Source organism: Anopheles stephensi, chromosome 3 (assembly GCF_013141755.1).
Source record: "Anopheles stephensi strain Indian chromosome 3, UCI_ANSTEP_V1.0, whole genome shotgun sequence".
NCBI lineage: Eukaryota > Metazoa > Arthropoda > Insecta > Diptera > Culicidae > Anopheles > Anopheles stephensi.
In genome coordinates, this window is record NC_050203.1 from 78,511,235 (window position 1) to 78,527,421 (window position 16,187).

General features: G+C 50.9%; 5 protein-coding genes across 6 annotated transcripts; 2 read left to right on the forward strand and 3 right to left on the reverse strand.

The window, feature by feature from the left end:
• Positions 1-129: 129 nt before the first annotated feature.
• On the forward strand, positions 130-1,222 carry LOC118514657 (probable 39S ribosomal protein L24, mitochondrial). The gene is made up of 2 exons (XM_036061690.1): positions 130-365; positions 431-1,222. The coding sequence occupies exons 1-2, from the start codon at positions 273-275 to the stop codon at positions 1,091-1,093; spliced, it is 756 nt and encodes a 251-aa protein (XP_035917583.1). The 5' UTR covers positions 130-272; the 3' UTR covers positions 1,094-1,222.
• LOC118510049 lies at positions 1,108-12,223 on the reverse strand. The gene is made up of 19 exons (XM_036051438.1): positions 11,664-12,223; positions 10,013-10,268; positions 9,713-9,940; positions 9,436-9,651; positions 8,462-9,369; positions 7,165-7,249; positions 7,011-7,097; positions 6,735-6,903; positions 6,493-6,660; positions 6,303-6,397; positions 6,073-6,227; positions 5,828-6,011; positions 5,513-5,765; positions 5,185-5,450; positions 4,466-5,109; positions 4,055-4,400; positions 3,774-3,985; positions 2,586-3,003; positions 1,108-2,520 (listed from the first exon to the last, which is right to left on the reverse strand). Exons 1-19 carry the CDS (start codon positions 11,664-11,666, stop codon positions 1,199-1,201), a joined length of 6,015 nt encoding a protein of 2,004 aa, XP_035907331.1. The 5' UTR covers positions 11,667-12,223; the 3' UTR covers positions 1,108-1,198.
• LOC118514654 lies at positions 3,582-7,457 on the reverse strand. Its single transcript, XM_036061686.1, has 12 exons — positions 7,165-7,457; positions 7,011-7,097; positions 6,735-6,936; positions 6,493-6,660; positions 6,303-6,397; positions 6,073-6,227; positions 5,828-6,011; positions 5,513-5,765; positions 5,185-5,450; positions 4,466-5,109; positions 4,055-4,400; positions 3,582-3,985 (listed from the first exon to the last, which is right to left on the reverse strand). The coding sequence occupies exons 1-12, from the start codon at positions 7,238-7,240 to the stop codon at positions 3,690-3,692; spliced, it is 2,772 nt and encodes a 923-aa protein (XP_035917579.1). The 5' UTR covers positions 7,241-7,457; the 3' UTR covers positions 3,582-3,689.
• Positions 7,709-8,425, forward strand: LOC118514658 (sperm flagellar protein 1-like). The gene is made up of 2 exons (XM_036061691.1): positions 7,709-7,978; positions 8,064-8,425. The coding sequence occupies exons 1-2, from the start codon at positions 7,855-7,857 to the stop codon at positions 8,345-8,347; spliced, it is 408 nt and encodes a 135-aa protein (XP_035917584.1). The 5' UTR covers positions 7,709-7,854; the 3' UTR covers positions 8,348-8,425.
• A 264-nt stretch (positions 12,224-12,487) lies between the features above and the next one.
• Positions 12,488-14,845, reverse strand: LOC118514655 (UDP-glycosyltransferase UGT5-like). Of its 2 annotated transcripts, none has more exons than XM_036061687.1 (5): positions 14,668-14,845; positions 14,396-14,496; positions 13,824-14,322; positions 13,368-13,747; positions 12,488-13,308 (listed from the first exon to the last, which is right to left on the reverse strand). In XM_036061687.1, the coding sequence occupies exons 1-5, from the start codon at positions 14,723-14,725 to the stop codon at positions 12,589-12,591; spliced, it is 1,758 nt and encodes a 585-aa protein (XP_035917580.1). In that variant the 5' UTR covers positions 14,726-14,845; the 3' UTR covers positions 12,488-12,588. The 2 variants fall into 2 exon arrangements, with proteins under 2 accessions (XP_035917580.1, XP_035917581.1); XM_036061688.1 differs by having other exon boundaries at positions 14,396-14,560; positions 14,668-14,758.
• Positions 14,846-16,187: the final 1,342 nt, after the last annotated feature.

Consider the following 16,187-nt stretch of genomic DNA (forward strand, 5'->3'; position numbering starts at 1 on the left):
TAACACTTGAGGAAATACGCTACATTCCTAATGGAACTATCTCTTATTGCTATCGAATGCAATCAGACGTTTCGAGTAGGACGTAACGTTTTCATATTCTGTTAATTGGACCATCTCTAACGTCAACACCACCAACCGGCAAACTGTCACAACAATGCACGGTGCGGCTGCTACCAAACCGATTTCATAACAACATTTCTCCAGTGTATAAAGAAAAAAAGGTATTGCATTCATAATACATACAGCTTACTACCTAATAAAGCTCTATCAAAATGCGCCTAACAATGCTGCTCCAGAAAGTCGGCGATGTGTCGAACAAGTTCTCCAACTTTCCCGATTCGTACGTGAAACGTGCGATGGAACAGGTAAGATCAGGCGGCTCCTTTGCCATGTCCCTCAACATTGACCGCGGTGCTTGCTCTCCTTTTAGGTATATTGGAAAACGCCGCGCGGCAAACCCCAGTATCTACCGCGCACCGTTGAGCGGCGAAAGTTTCGCTTCACGACAAACCGGCCGTGGACGGGCCAATTTCGGCAGCAAAACATGCCCGGTACGATCCGGAAGAAGGTGTTCCTGGAACCGATCGCTAACTGGAGCTTTTTCCGGGGCGACCGTGTTGAGGTGCTGGTCGGCAAGGACAAAGGCAAACAGGGTATCGTCAGCCAGGTGATACAGGAACGCAACTGGGTGATTGTGAGCGGGCTGAACTGTCACCTGCGAAAGGTGGCGGACGAGAAGGAGTACCCGGGCATAATGATCAAGTCGGAAAGTCCGCTGCTCGTCACCAATCAGGTGCAGCTGGTCGATCCGTCCGATTTGCAGGCGACCGGGATCGAGTGGCGCTACACGGAGGACGGCGAGAAGGTGCGCGTGTCGACGCGTACCGGCCGCATCATTCCGATTCCGAAAACGAACGACGAAACGAACGATTACAAGACGAAGGGCACGTACATCGAGCGGGAAAAGGATACGCCGGCGGATGTGGTGAAGGAGATTTCGTTCCAGCCCGCCCTGTGCACGTTCGAGATGGACATTATGCAGCAGCAGGGCATCGAGGAGGACCGGGTGCCGCTCAAAACGTACTGGTACTAGTGTTGGGAGCCGCGTTATGTTTAAAAATTTATTCGTAGAGCCAAAAAGAAAGGAAAACCCGTAAAATACACCAAAAACCAAGTGGTCGTAAAAGTGCGTCTCATTCTATCGCCTTTTGCGGCTGTCGGACGACTTGTTACGTTGTCTTTGTTTTTTGCTGCCCGACCGAAACCACGACCACAGGAACCATAAAATCGCTGGATAAAGTACCATATCGAACGAATGGTACCGCAACCAGTTCAGGTGAATTGATTTCGACTTCAGGTGCGGTGCACCCTTGTGTCGTGCCGTGTACTCGATCCAGAAGATCGCTTCATCCATCGGTTTCACCAGCCGATCGGTGAACAGGTTCGATATTTCCTTCGCGCGCGCGTAGTACCTGCTATCGTCCACCAGATGGCGTACGGTCGCACCGAAACTTGCTTCGGTAATGTCGGCGAAGCTCATCTTCTGCGCGAACCCTTGCCGTATCGCACGGTCCGCATTGCGATGCTGATCGCCAAAGAATGGGATGAACAGCACCGGCACGCCATGATGCATCGCCTCGAACGTACCGAACTGGCCACCGTGCGATATGAACAGGACCGTGTTCGGGTGCGCCAGTATATCATTCTGCGGTGCCCACTTGCTGATCATCACGTTGGGCGGAATGTCCTTGCTGGGAAGCCGGTCATCCTCAAACTTCCAAACGACACGCTGCTCCAACGACCCGAACACACGCAGTATGGCGGTACGCTTCTCCACCGGCATGACCGCACTCTGCATGTACGCACCGAGCGAGAAGTAGATGACACCGTGCCGTGCCTCGTCCATAAACTTACGCAGCTCATCGGGCAGTGGTTTCGGGTCGCGGATGTGTGCCCCACCGATATCGACCAGCCCGCGCATGGTTGGGCGCGGAATGCTCAGCACCGGATGGCTGTTGACCAGAATGACGGAAATCGATTGTTCCAGGTCGCGTACGCTTGGCAGATCGTTCACCGGCATTACCCCACCAAACGCTTCCCGTGCCAGCTCATCCTGCTTCGGAAGGTAGACGAACCTGCGATAAACCGTGTCACACAGCGAAATGAAGATGTTGTACGTTCGCTGCCGGTAGCTCATGTCGTCCTCGTACGACAGTATCATGTGCGGCACAAAGGACCACGGCGTCCGGAGGCCCATAATCTGATCGAAAAAGTCCGAATATCCGTACGTGCTGATGGTCACGATCGGGGCCTGATACTTGTGGGCGAACATCAGCCAACTTTCCTGGAAGAACTGTTCCGACACGATCAGGTCGAACTCGAGATCGGTACGGCGGATGAACTGGCGCACACTGTCCGTCGCTAGCCCGTGCCGGCTAGTGTTGATGCCCATCTCCCAGTACATGGCCAGCTTGTCGAAATCGGACGTTTGGCTCGAAGCGAACAGTCCCTCCACCGGAACTGTTGAATGGAATAACCGGGTTAAGATCACCGACACGGTGGGATGGATGCGGCCCGCCACTTACACGTTTTCCGCATCGGGTACGGTGGATCGATCAGGATTTCCTCGTAGTTCTGGAGCGGCTCACCGAACGGGAAGGCTGTGATGCACGTTACCTGATGCTGCCGGTCGGTAAGCTCGCGAATGAAGTGCTTCAACATTAACCAGTGGCTCGGTCCGGGAAAGGGGACGAGAAACAGTATCCTGTATCCAGCCGCATCCGCGCTCGGTAGCGAACCGGTGGCCACGGCCAGAAGCAGCAACACCCAGCCGGTAGTACAAGTGGTCTTTAGCCACATTTTGGGACGATGAATAGGTGCGACGGGAATGAGATCACCGGTGAGACTAGCCAATGTAGCCAGATTTTGGAGTGGCAAGCTCGAGCCGGGATGACCGCCTCCTATCTTATCACTAAAATTGAACTTCAAGCTGGTGAGAGTCAACATTCAAATGACTTTGATTATAACAGTTGTGTTTTGGGGTCAGAAAGAATCGCTGTGAGAAGAAGACAGGGCATAGGGAGAGAGGGAGAGAGAGAGAGCGAGAGCTTGGTAACTTGGTAGTCCATATCACTTCCGTCAACAATATTCGAGACGGTGAATTCGGGGGATATTCAACGCGAGGGGAGATTGCTGGAAACCGTCGGCGAACTGGAGATGGCTGAGTACTGAGGAGTGAGAAGATACTATCGATACGACCGGGACATGGGATTGGGATGAGTTGCCGATAAGTTATCGCACCATCAACGTCATGCAAAACTTCATCCCATATCTTGAGCCTTCATCTCCCTTCGGTACAGAGTGTCTGATAAAAGAACACACGGAAGAGGTTATTTTAGTTGCAGGTTTATTATAACGCGTTCTGAACCGGAATGAGATCGACGCCATACTATCGCGCTCAAAAACAAAACGTCAACTCATGACAGCGCGGTTGCTCATCTGTTTATAAGTCCCGATTCGATACCTTACCATACATGATATTGCATATTCCAACATCTGAAGCGATCGAAGACGAAACAAGGTGTAAATAGTGATCTCACCGGACGTTTATTCCAAAGATCGCAGCAAATTGTGAAGTTAACGCAAGTTGCTCAGCATGTCCATGTTTTATTATTCAGCATCAGCCTCACCTATACAACACTCTTAATCCATGCTACGTACGAGGCTATGCGCGTGTGCACGATCAGCTGATCCGGCGAGCGACCGTAGCTTACTATCCCGACCAAATACTGCGTCGAGGAGTTATCGGCCGTGTTACGCTTGTACCAGATCAGTGGATCTCCGCTCAGCGCGCGTGGATCGTACTCCATAACGTCCGTGCACAGCTCGGTCGAACGCAATTGGCGCGGTCCCTGCTCGCCCAGATACTCCTGACAGTCGCGGTTGTACTTCGGATAGCTCGATATGAACTGGGCTTCATCGTTGGCTGTAAGCAGACGGAACGCTTAGTTGCTTAGGTGTGCCTAGATGGCCACAAACGTCATGCAAATGTTACCTATAGCCATACTGTAGAGGAAGAACGGTGTGTGGGTTTCGTTTTGCCACAGGCAGATCGGATACTTGCGAGCCGTCGGAACAATGGCCCCGTCCAATCGCAACAGTCCAATGTCGTGCAGTAGCGTTGTAGAGTCGTAGTTGGGATGGACGATCACTTCCCGGATGCGGACGACCTTCGGATTGTACCAGGTGGCGTTCATATTACCCGCACCAACGTTGACAACCGTCGGCGGAGCTCCTGAACCCGTCAGACAGTACGCGGACGCAACCACCAAGCTGCGCGTAATGAGGGTTCCGGAGCATTCCCACTCGGTTTGTCCATTCTGCTCCCATCCGATGAAAACCTGCCGAATAGAAGCGGGGAACAGTTAGACTTTATGCAGAAGTTGTTACGCTGTCAGACACTTACCGAGTGATAGTAACGATCGATTCTATTCATTTGCCAGTATTCAAACTGCTCGTGGAACATCCGGTAGCGGGTCTCGCAGTCATCCAGCTCCGCAGCGGCTGCACTGACACGCGTACCGTTGCTGATGTACTCATACGGACAACACACCAGCGAGCCATCCTTACAAAGCCGCACGTTCCGGTTTACCTGAGCATCGTACGCCACCTTCGGACAGCGCTGGATATTCGTGCAGAGTCCGTCGCTCCCGTCCGGAGCCGTACACCGGTCACGTTCGTGCAGATCTGAGTTTATGAAATGTACCGCATCGTCGGACGCTTTATAGTTGGGCAGCAGCACCGACTTCATCCACTCGAGATGCAATCCCAGTCGGGTCGCTACAGCCGAACGGCCAAAGCCACAATCCTTGCCGAACAGATTGAGCGCGTAGATGTGCTCAAAGTGCAGTCCATAGCGCCAAATGTTGCGCCTGAGCGGTGCACCGAGCAGCAGCTGGCAGGATTCCGGCACCAGGAACGGTTTGCTACCGAAGCACAGATGTTCCGGTGCGAGACCGTTCCCGAGCCGCGAGAGATATTCCTCCGGGACGCTACAGTTCGACTGCAGGTGAATGTCGGCCCGCGGCGATAGCTGCACGATCTGTGGTTCTGTGGAGAAGAGATACTGCTGTTAGCCAAGCTTGGCTACCCTAGCTAGCTGAAGGTGGAACCACCGGTACTCACTGTACTCCTTGAGCATTTCAGTTGCGTAGCTAAACTGGTTCAAATCCAGCCGACCCTGCCCGGTAACGTAGAATCGAGGATCGGGAAGTGTTCTGTTGCTCCATATGCAGGCAGGAACGAACCGGGATGAAAACCGGAACCTATCCTTCACCTTTAGAATGGCCAAATTGTTGTAGTACGAGTTCGGCCTGTACTGGGGATGGCGGTGCGCTTTTACCACGCTGTTGCGCGTATTGTTCGAATCGATTATATGTGACGCAGTCATCCTGCAATATGGAAAGCGTTAGTAAGTGCAGCATCATGAAGGTATGGTCTGGCACCACAAAACCTTTGAAAAACGGCACACTGGGCAAGCGTTACAACGGTATCCTCGTCGATGATAACACCGTAACAGTCGTCCGGACCCTTCGTACCCGCTGGCCAATGGATTTTGACCGTCTGTACCGAGGAGATGATGTTCATGTGGGCCTTACTGGAATCTAGCGACTCAAAACTTTCCGATTTCGACTGCACGACGTCATCCTCGTACTCGCGCAGATGTACATATCTTAAGGCACAGGCATAAGGCTTGAAGCTCCATTCTAGAATCCAAGCAAAGCGGCACTACAATTTAAATCTTTTTCGTGAACCTTGAGACACGTACCCTGTATCTGCTCGCCTCGTTTCGCCAGCTCCGACCGTATCCAGGGTATGTACGGTGACACCTTCATGTACACGCCCGGTAACGATTGTCCGCAGATGCTACCGAAGGAGGTAACCGCCACGATGAACGGTGTCATCTTTGCGTTGGAAAGCAACTTTATCTGCAGTGGTCCACCGGAATCTCCCTGCAAAGGTTGGCATTGGGAGCTTATCCTTCGGAGATTTTCAACCTAAACCTTAACTTACCGGACAGGTGTCCATCTTAATGTCACCCGCACACAGATGATAGTCCTGCAGGCCCTGCTTCAGCCCACGATCACCTATCCGATAGTGCTGGTCGCACGCCGCCTTCTGCACGACGCTCAGCGATACCTTCAGCAGTATGGGAGTGTTCGCTTGACCTGTAGGGGTTACACAGTGTGAGATAGCTATTTTTAGTCGGCGGAACCGGCGTTGATATGGTGGAACGCACATACCGAACCCTGTTGAGCCCCAGCCGGTTGCTTCCATCGATGGGAACGGTATCTCCTCGTCGTTCCACAGACATCCCGGAGCCACTGTGTCGTGCAGTCTGGAAATTAATCACCAGAATTGTTTAAGTCAATCTCAATGAGATGTTCGGTGGTAATCATCTGTTTGCCGTTGCGATTGACAGCTAACACTCACTTCACGTTCCTCTCCAGTCGTAACAGCGCCAGATCATGATACCGCGAGCTGAATCGATGCTCCGGATGACGTATAATTTCGACAATCTTAAGCTGCTGCGCGTACTCGTCATCGGAATCGTCGTACAGATTAATATCACCAAGGCGAACCACATCGGGTTCGACCGTACTAAAAAAATGGAACCGAAAAGGTCAACCGCAGCTGCTACGTATGGCGTTTTTTGGCCCGAAAACACAACTTACTTATCGTCTGCTGCGCAGTGGGCCGCCGTTAGCACATAATTTTCCCAGATCAGCGATCCACCACAGCTCCAGTCGACTTTGCCACCGTCCCGCGTCCAGCCGACGGCGGCCATGTGTGCGAACTCGCGCAAGTATGCTGGCCTCCCGAAGGCAGGCAACGGTTCCGGACCTTGTCCGAATTTGTAGTATCGGAGATGACAATCTTCAAATACACTCGAATGGTAAAGTAACACACATCACATCTCGAACAGGCTAAGAAACCTCACAAGGACTCACCATCAATAGATTCACGCTCGTTGGGCAGAAACGCCGTGGCCATGTCTTCCGCTAATTTGGAGTTGATTGACAACAGGACTCCGCAGGCTGAAAGATGACCCGAAGCGTATCAGAAAGCTGGTTGGAGTTGCTGTCGCAGTTCGTGATCGCTTACCTCGCCCAACAATCAGCGCCAACACGATTATCTTCCAGAGCAGTACTACTGACGACTGCGCCATTATTGCGACCATCCTCCACGGCTGTGGGAAGTAAATTGAAACATACAATCACACTTGCACCGTTGCGCAGTTCAGCACGCAAGATGAAACCGGTTTCATTTGCTTCCCCAGCATGCTCGCGCGCTACCGGCAGAGGACGCTAAATTTTCGTTGGAAACCCCCCACACGATGGGAATGAATCATGGTTTGGGGGAAGGTTAATGGCTAAGTAGTTCTGACCGGCATAAAACCGCTCGGGTTTATGACAGGTGCGTGTGTGTGGTTTTAAATTTGTGAAACACGTTACGAATGGCGTGAATAGCGAAGAAAACGAAACTTTGGAGAGGGAACTGTTTACAACATTCAGATTAGCATACGAGATAATCAGTAGGGGACCATGCGCATCATCAGCAACCCCGTAAACAAAACGCTACCGAATAGGTAAACGATTAATTTAAAATTTAAACATTACGCGGCTTTATTTGTTCGTGCCACTAACTGTCACATCTGTCACGTTTGTTGACGTGTTGCGATTGTTAACCTCAAACCGCCATCATAGTAGCACGCGACTGAAACGAAGCGCAGCGTGTTGTGTGTTAGTGGATACATTAGTCCCGAAGCAAAGAATACTAAAATTTACTCCAAAAATGCCACCCCGGAAGAAATCAATCGAACTATCCACACAGGAACTGATCGAGGTGTACGGTTGGGTGAAAAAATTTAACCTGTCAAAGGAAATTAAAAATATTAACCGTGATCTCTCGGATGGAGGTAAGTCAACCCCGGAACGCGAGGTCCGGAACTACTCAGTGGGACTCTATCTCTCTCTCTCACACTCTCACTCTCTCACTTCCAGTACTTGTGGCGGAAATCCTGAAACACCTCTACCCGAAGCTGGTTGAGCTGCACAACTACACTAGATGCAATGCCACGCGCAACAAGCTGGACAACTGGCAGACGCTTAACCGGAAGGTGTTCCGCCGGTTGAACATCTATCTGGACGATGACATGATCGGTGAGCTGGCTAGTGGAAGCAACGGCATGCTGGAGGTGTTGCTGTACGAGGTGATGGCAAAGTATAGCTTGGAAACTAATCCACGCCACCAGTTGGATGAACCGGGAGGAATGGGTGCAGATTGACACGGTGACCTAAAGAGATGTGACCTCCAATAGTTAGTCTTTGCGCGAGTGGTGTATAAAGTAGCGATTTATTTCCAATTTTTGTTTTTTCTTAACAGCAATAGCCAGCAGTTAGTTAAACTTTGGTTTTCTCAGCCCGAGCATCGCGTCTCGCGTCTTTGGTTTGGATTTCGGCTTCGGTGGTGTTAGGAACAGGCCGATCACTTTGTAAAATATCGCCGCCACCAGTAGGAATCCGACGGTAAACAGCCCGATCACATCCAGCATCAGGTACTGCGTCCAGGACAGCTCGATGGCTTTGGTTTTCAGGTGCTTGGCACCCTTGTGCCGCATAACGTACTCGATCCAGTGCATTGCTTCCTGCATCGGTGGCACAACATTGTCGCGGAACAGTTCCGACGCTCGCTTCGCCTGCTTCATGAACGTTGGATTGGTGAGCAGCTCGTTGATACGGGAACCGAGCGTTATCACGTTCACCTCCGGGAAGTTGAGCGTAAGCGCATAGCCGGCCTGTTCCGCCTTTAGCGCGTTACGGTGCTGATCACCGTAGAACGGTATGTAGAGCATGGGGACACCGCGGTAGATGCCTTCCTGGCTGCCAAACATTCCACCGTGCGTTATGAACAGTACCACCTTCGGGTGGGCGAGTATATCGCTCTGCGGCAACCACTTGCGCACCATCACGTTTTTCGGCAACCGGGCAATGTCTTCGTTCTCGTACTTCCACAGCACCCGCTGCTTGAGATTGCGGAACACCTCCAGGAAGGCTTTCATTTTGTCCTTCGGCATGTCGGCACTCTTCATGTAGGAGCCGAGGCTGAAAAAGATTACGCCCTCCTTCGCACCGTCCAGGAACTTCCTGATGTCCTCGGGGAGCTCTTTGGCGGGCTTGATGTGGGCACCGGCCACATTTACCAGGCCCGGAATGGTGGGCCGCGGTGGGGACGTCGACAGATGACTGTTGACCAGTATGACGGAGATGGATTTCTCCAGATCGCGGATCGAAGGCATCAGCTCGGGACCTGAGAGGATAGAATAGAATTACTGTATAGACTGTATGGTTGAAGGTTGAAGGACCACCGTCGTACCCTCGATCCGGGCAAAGTGTGCCTGGGCCAGCTTGTTCTGCTGGGGGATGTAATACAACTGTCGTATCACCAGATCGGCTAGTGAGATCAAAAAGTTGTAGCAGCGCTGGTAGAAGGTCATATCGTCGGACAGCAGTAGTACCGGGTGCGGTACAAATGACCACGGTGTGACGAGTCCCATCGCCTGATCGATATGATTCGCGTGACCCAGTGTGCCTGTATTTACAAAAGGAAGGTTCATCAGTAACTTTCCTCCACCGTCGCAGGGGATGCTTACACAGCGTCACGATCGGTGCCCGATACTTGTGGGCAAACATCAGGAACGCCTCCTGATAGAACTGCTCCGATATGATCACATCGAAGTCGGTATCATCGTGCTCGATGAACTGCTGCACGTTCTCGTTCTCCAGCGCGTACTGTGTCGTCGATAGGCCCACCCGCCAGTAGAGGAAGAGATTGTTCAGATCACTGTTGTACTTTGACTCGTAGATGTCCGACACGGGAACTGCAATTTAAAAGAAGGGCGCAAGAGGTTCATACTTGGCTAGAACTCCCATTCCGAGCAAGAGTCGCTTACAGTAGTACGGTATGTCATAGGGTGGATCGATCAGTACTTCGGTGTAGTTCCGATGGGGTTCCTTGAAAGCGAAGTTAGTGATGGCCGTCACTTCGTGCCCTCGGGAGAGCAGCTCCTTTACGAAATGTTCTATCCACAGCCAGTGGGATGGCGCTGGAAACGGCACAAGGAACAGTATTTTGCCACATTCGGCACGCGGACAGAGGGCGGTAAATGCAAATACGCAACCGATGATGTACGACACTGTTCGGAAATGCTGACGGGAAGGAAGAGAGTGTCAGTGGGAATGCATAAATCTGCCCTGCTCTGTAACTGGTTGCGGAACTGTCGACTGTTGCAATCGAGAAGAGATATTGCAGTAGATGGGACAGAGTGATACCGGGGGTTGAAGCAGGTTGAATATTTGATTCCATAACGACCCGGACAACTGGAGAACTCGGGGTGTTAGAAATACTTTGCCAAGATCTCCCAACTTTATAGTCTCAAGAAGGCGAAGTGCACTTTATTCCCAACCATTCAAACCCATCAGGAACCTCTTCACCAAGCGTGCCAAAATGCAACCAAATCTTGGCAACTTGCCGCCTCATAACCTCACATTCCTTCACCAACAACATGGCGTTCTCAATAATGGCCCAGCATCAATAGTTCCCCTTTGGACCATTAGTTCGAGCACAAAACCAACAAACCACGCCACCCGAATGACTCGTGTTCCGTTCGATTACAATACCGTAAGATGGTGCGGTTCGTAATAAACTCTCGAACAAAATGGCGCGGGTCAGTTTTCGCCCGGAAAAAAAAATGAATTGTGGCGCAACACTGACTAGCGGCCGCAGGTTTCACAATCCACTGGAAAACGGTTTGCCCTACATTCACTACATCCACAGAAAAACTATTTTTAATCGTCCATCCGACACCGCACTTAGAAGCTGCCTGATAGCATCCGTCGCTGAACGGATTAACCCGCGAACCCGGTGTTGGTGGGGTGCAACGCGAACCACTCGGAGCAAAACAAATAAAACACGCCGGCATCATAATCAACACAGCCGAAGGGGGAAAAACAAAAGCAAAATAAGCAACCGAAAAAAAACCGAACAGCGATAATGGTGGGTAGGTCGCGTACCTAAAAATATTCTTAATGTTTACCAGAGCAGCCGCCCGCCAGCTCGGCGACCTCACCATCATCCCCTTTTCGGGTGGACCACCGGACGGTGCCGGCTGAACTTGGCACTTGGAACAACGCGCCTCGGTCGGGCGTCCTATTTATAGTGGAAATTCACAAAAATGCTTCACCCAAAAGAAACGCGCACCCGTTGTGCAGCAGCATGGGACAATTCCTTGCCGAGTCTCGATCGCGTCTCACAGCACTTTGCGGATTTCGATTCGTGCGAGGTGCATTGATAAATTATTACAGCCTTATCATCAACGGCAAGATGATTGATTGGCGAGTTGAGTTTCGATATCTAGAATTGCGACCCTGTCTCTCTCTCTCTCTCTCTCTCGGAGTATGATTGGATGCACTGCCTTCGGCTCCTACACCCGGCTGATAACCGTAAATTCGTAGGTCAATTTAATGTCAACCTTTGCGGCTGCTTATTAAGCGTGTCTCCACTCACACAATTCGCGCCGCTACGCTACCGTGGAAATTGCTTACCATTTTCGATTTGACGGACTTGTTGCACGTCTGTGGTCACCAGCCAACGTTGCTGCACCTGGTGCACGTTTTGGTGGACGCGACGGACAGTGATTGAGCCGCCTTCACGTGCTGCTTGGGCTGAGATGAGCACGGAGGAAGGAAAAATATGGGATTTGTGTGTGTGTGTGTGCACTTTTTTTTTGTCGGGGGGGACACACTGTTTCATCCGTTACGCAATGGCGGATCCGATGCATTCGAGCTTCATTGCACCACCCTTGATAAAGCCTTGATCTCGAAGAAGCGCGGCTTACGATAATTACGGGCGAAGGCTCCCGGTTTAAAAGGGGCCAGCACGAAACCACTAATTTGAATGTTTCACCAGAAGCTTAATAGACCGTGTCCGCGTTCCGATTCGACCGTTCCGTATTGGAGGACGGAGGCGAAAAAATAGACTCAAACCAGACTCGATGGTCCACGTGTCACCACGGTTCTGCGGGTGGTGGGTTCGCGCGCGCACTTCGCGAGTCACTGTTTCGATCCTGCTCGGCTTGGTAGCCGCACCGTTACTGGTGAGCCCGGATCGATGGCCGGATGGATGCAGCTGCTGCGCGTAGTGTTCTTGGTGCTGTGCCGTCGCGCACAGCAACGCGAGAGTCGTGAGCGAAGGAGAGCGAACCGAGAGCGCGTTACAGCGCGCTGCATCACTCGTCTCGCGAGCAACAACGCCGTAACGCCGGCTGTCAGCTGATAAATTAAACACCACAGTGGTGCACCCGTCACGTAAGGGTTTTGCGGGGTATTCGGATAATCGGCAGAAGCAACGAATGCAGCGAGCGGTTAAGTAAAGTTTGACTGTGTTTTCCCTCACACACGCTCAGACACTTTATTTGTAACCCGCTTATCTGAGGCTAACGAAGTCTTGAACCCCACTCCAAAATTCTACTCACTTGACTTTGACTTTGGTTGTCGGGTTCGGTTTCATCAGCTGCATACCCTTCCGGAGCACAGTCTTCACGGCCCAAACCACAATCGCCACCACCAGCAAGGTCAACGACAAGATGTCCAGCAACAGATACTGGTACCAGGGCATATGGACGGCGGCTGACTTTAGATGGCTTGCGCCCCGGTGTCTCACGACGTACTCGATCCAGAACGCGGCCTCCTCAAGTGGATCCGTTGGATTATCGCGGAAAATCGCCGACAGCCGGTTGGCCGCTTGCTGAAACTCGGCACGCTGTAACATCCGCTCGATCTTCCCCCTGAAGTCCTCCACCGTAACGTTAATGATTTGAAGCGTAAGTCCAATGCCGGCACGTTCGAATTTCAGTGCATTCCCGTGCTGATCCCCGTAGAACGGTACGAACAGTATCGGGCGGGCCCAGTAGATGGATTCCTGCGTACCGAAAATACCGCCGTGAGATACAAACAGCTTCACGTTCGGATGCGCTAGGACATCGTTCTGGGGGAGCCAACGTTGCAGCAGCACGTTCGGAGGTAGGCCGGGGATGGTGTCCGCTTCCCATTTCCACAGGAAGCTGTACTGGGGGAGGGTGCGAAAGAGGGACAGGAAAACGGCGAGTGTCTCGGGTGGCATTCCGGAACTTCGGAGAAAGGTGCCGAAGTTGATGTAGATGACGCCGGTGGGCGATGAGTCCAGGAAGTCCTGTGACGCAAGAGAGATAGGAGTTAGCTTACGAATGAGAAGATGAGATATTTGGGTACCTTCACAACTGCAGGTAGTTCCTTGGGTTTCCTTATGTGCACTCCAGCAATGTCGATCATTCCATTGATGCGAGGTCTCGGGCGTGACGAGATGATGTGATTGTTCGCCAGCACCACGCTAACATTCCGCTCGAGTTCCTCCAGCGAGGGTAGCATTTTGTTGGGCGATGCCGCTCCGAAGTACTTCATCGCCAGCTTTGTTTGCTCTGGCATGTAGTGGAACTTCCGATTGTATGCAGCCCACACCGACAGGAACACATTGTACGCCCGTTCCGTGATGGACATCCGATCGTCGTACTGCAGCATAAAGTGTGGCACGAATGACCACGGAGTTATCAGCCCGAACGCACGGTCTACGTAGTCTGCATGGGCGAGCGTATCTGTAAACCGAGAGTATGATAAGATTAGAAAGCTGAGTAGGCCGAGTTTTCCAATCCCCACTCATGGATCACATACTGATAGTAACGATCGGGACTTGATACTTGTGTGCAAACATCAGGAAGCTTTCCTGCACAAACTGTTCCACCAGCAGGAGATCGTACGTGAGTCCTTCCGTGCTGAGGAACCGCTTCACGTTCGCACTCTCGAACGCGTACTCGGTCGTCTCCAGTCCCAGCTTCCACAGGATAGACATCTTGAAGAACGGGTCACCGAACGATTGCGATTTGTAGAACACTTCCATCGGTAGCCCATTCGCTTCGAAGTCGTACACCGGCTCGATCAGCACTTCACGGTATCTGGTGGTGAGATTCATGCCGTCCGCACGCAGCCGATAGCTGGTGATGGCCGTCAGTTCATGACCTCGCCGCAGCAGCTCGTGCACGATGTGCTCGAACATTAGCCAGTGGCTCATACCGGGAAAGGCTGAAACGAGCAAAATTTTCGCAGCGTCCCGTGTCGGCAACCAGGCCGCGAGCACACCGACAAAGGCCACCACCAGCAAACCCGAGCATCGCTAAAGAATGGAGCAAAAAGGCAGGTTAGGTACGGGATTATGTCGGCACTAAGTTAACCCGTTCTATTCTTACCATTTTAGACACACAGCGGGACAGAACACTTGCTTGGTACGACTTCGAAGACGATCGAAAGGCTTCTAATTTGTACGAGCAGATCGTTGCCCGTTTGTCATCTTCTTGTGTACAGCATTCGCGTGTGATGGATTTGTTCATGTGTGTGTGTGTTGAATGGATGCACTTGTTACGATTCCACAGTAAACCAGGCACAGAACATAGATGGACAAAGAATCCAAAGAAAGAAACGATGATAAAGATGGATTACAGAGGCAGAAGAAAGATCGTACCGGGTTTTCCCGATAGTGATGATATGAAAAGACGCACTGCACTGTAGTTGCCATTCATCGGAGTGAGCAGAACGAAACAGGGAGATAGAAGGGAAATGATCGATTGGGCTTATGGGTGTGCGTGTGTGATATTGGTTTGTTTTGATGCACGTGCGATAAAGGGATCGTCCATAAACTGCGTTACTCTAAAATTGCGACAACAAATACTGGTACAAGCAGGGGTCCTGCGATCGCTCCTTAGAAATCATCTTAAACTTTACCTTTATAGGGTTGAATACCTGCAAACGTCCTGTACGAAACTTCTCCAATCAAAATGGCTTATCGCAACGAAGGATCCGAGAGATCTGAGAGCTGAGATAAAGGGAATTTTTAGCCTTGGCTCACATACGCCTCTGGGACACTTACCTTGCCTTAAACAGACGAATCGCGTTTAAGAGGAAGATGCTGAGAATTATCGGTCCTGTATGTATGAAAGGACGATCCAGTCTTTAAGTCGTTTTAGGCCATTCACATGAACAGAGAGGTCTGGATATTACATCGATATATGAGGGTACCGGAGACCGTAAACGGTATCGAGGACGTCAGCAGCAGGCCTCAAGCGACCGCAAATATGGTAGAATATGGATAGCATAAAGTCTTCCTAGTTTTACCTCTCTCAACTCAAAAAAAAATTATTTTTTTTGCATCTGAGGTGCTAGTCTCTTAGAAGTGCCCATCGTGTTTCGTAAACGCCGTCAACTGTTCATTCTGAGTGCTTGCTACATGGAAGATAATATTATGAATATTTATTCTTCAAAATACGGGCCATTAGTAGAGGCATCAACATACAGCATACGGCAGGACCGGGGTTCAAATCCCATCCGAACCGTTGTGAGGACTGACTATCCAACTACGTTATTATCATTAAGTCTTGTAAGCCAGAAATGTCAGGCATGAGCAAAGAGAGTCGTTAGGCGAAGAAGGCAGATTCTCCAAAATATTCTTAATTTAGGATGCTTACTCTTGATCTTCTTGGAACTAATCATTCCGACGATATGGGTGATCCCTGTTGGACGATTTCCAAAATATTGTTTTATTCATCAAGGACGGTCTGGCCGTATTTATATAGAGATAAAACTTACCATATAACAGAAACAAATCTTCAATTCTAGTTCCTCGACTGTTATACGGCTAGATGTATGATATGAAAAATCGTCTAAATGTATCTATTTTTTTAGGAATAGTTTATGTAGCTCGAGTTTATGTGCTACCCATGGAACGACTCGTCACGCTGGAGGCAAACCCCTGATCCGGTCCCCCTTCTATTCCTGGTCCCCTTCTAGTGTTACTTAATTTATGGACGATCCGTAAGACATACACAAATAGTGAACCGAATAGGACACATGCGTACAGTAAGATTGCCCGGCAGCAGTAGCATTTACACAGCTTGACGGATGCTGGCATTGTCAAACCAAATTCAACCTGACAGGTACAGGTGTTGGAAACAAAGTAACGACAGTAACCATGGCGACCCGCATATA

Bases quoted from the DNA above. Each gene is read 5' to 3' on its own strand.
- LOC118514657 (XM_036061690.1), top strand. From the start codon at position 273: ATGCGCCTAACAATGCTGCTCCAGAAAGTCGGCGATGTGTCGAACAAG. The intron at 366-430 runs GTAAGATCAGGC...CTCTCCTTTTAG, and splicing joins TGAAACGTGCGATGGAACAG to GTATATTGGAAAACGCCGCG.
- LOC118514654 (XM_036061686.1), bottom strand. From the start codon at position 7,240: ATGGTCGCAATAATGGCGCAGTCGTCAGTAGTACTGCTCTGGAAGATA. The intron at 7,098-7,164 runs GTAAGCGATCAC...GTCATCTTTCAG, and splicing joins GGCGCTGATTGTTGGGCGAG to CCTGCGGAGTCCTGTTGTCA. The intron at 5,451-5,512 runs GTTTTGTGGTGC...TCCATATTGCAG, and splicing joins CAGTGTGCCGTTTTTCAAAG to GATGACTGCGTCACATATAA.
- LOC118514658 (XM_036061691.1), top strand. From the start codon at position 7,855: ATGCCACCCCGGAAGAAATCAATCGAACTATCCACACAGGAACTGATC. The intron at 7,979-8,063 runs GTAAGTCAACCC...TCTCACTTCCAG, and splicing joins CCGTGATCTCTCGGATGGAG to TACTTGTGGCGGAAATCCTG.
- LOC118510049 (XM_036051438.1), bottom strand. The intron at 6,661-6,734 runs GTAAGTTGTGTT...CCATTTTTTTAG, and splicing joins CACTGCGCAGCAGACGATAA to TACGGTCGAACCCGATGTGG. The intron at 6,398-6,492 runs GTGAGTGTTAGC...ATTAATTTCCAG, and splicing joins CGACTGGAGAGGAACGTGAA to ACTGCACGACACAGTGGCTC.
- LOC118514655 (XM_036061688.1), bottom strand. From the start codon at position 14,721: ATGGCAACTACAGTGCAGTGCGTCTTTTCATATCATCACTATCGGGAA. The intron at 14,323-14,395 runs GTAAGAATAGAA...TCCATTCTTTAG, and splicing joins CCCGCTGTGTGTCTAAAATG to CGATGCTCGGGTTTGCTGGT. The intron at 13,748-13,823 runs GTATGTGATCCA...CTCGGTTTACAG, and splicing joins AGTCCCGATCGTTACTATCA to ATACGCTCGCCCATGCAGAC.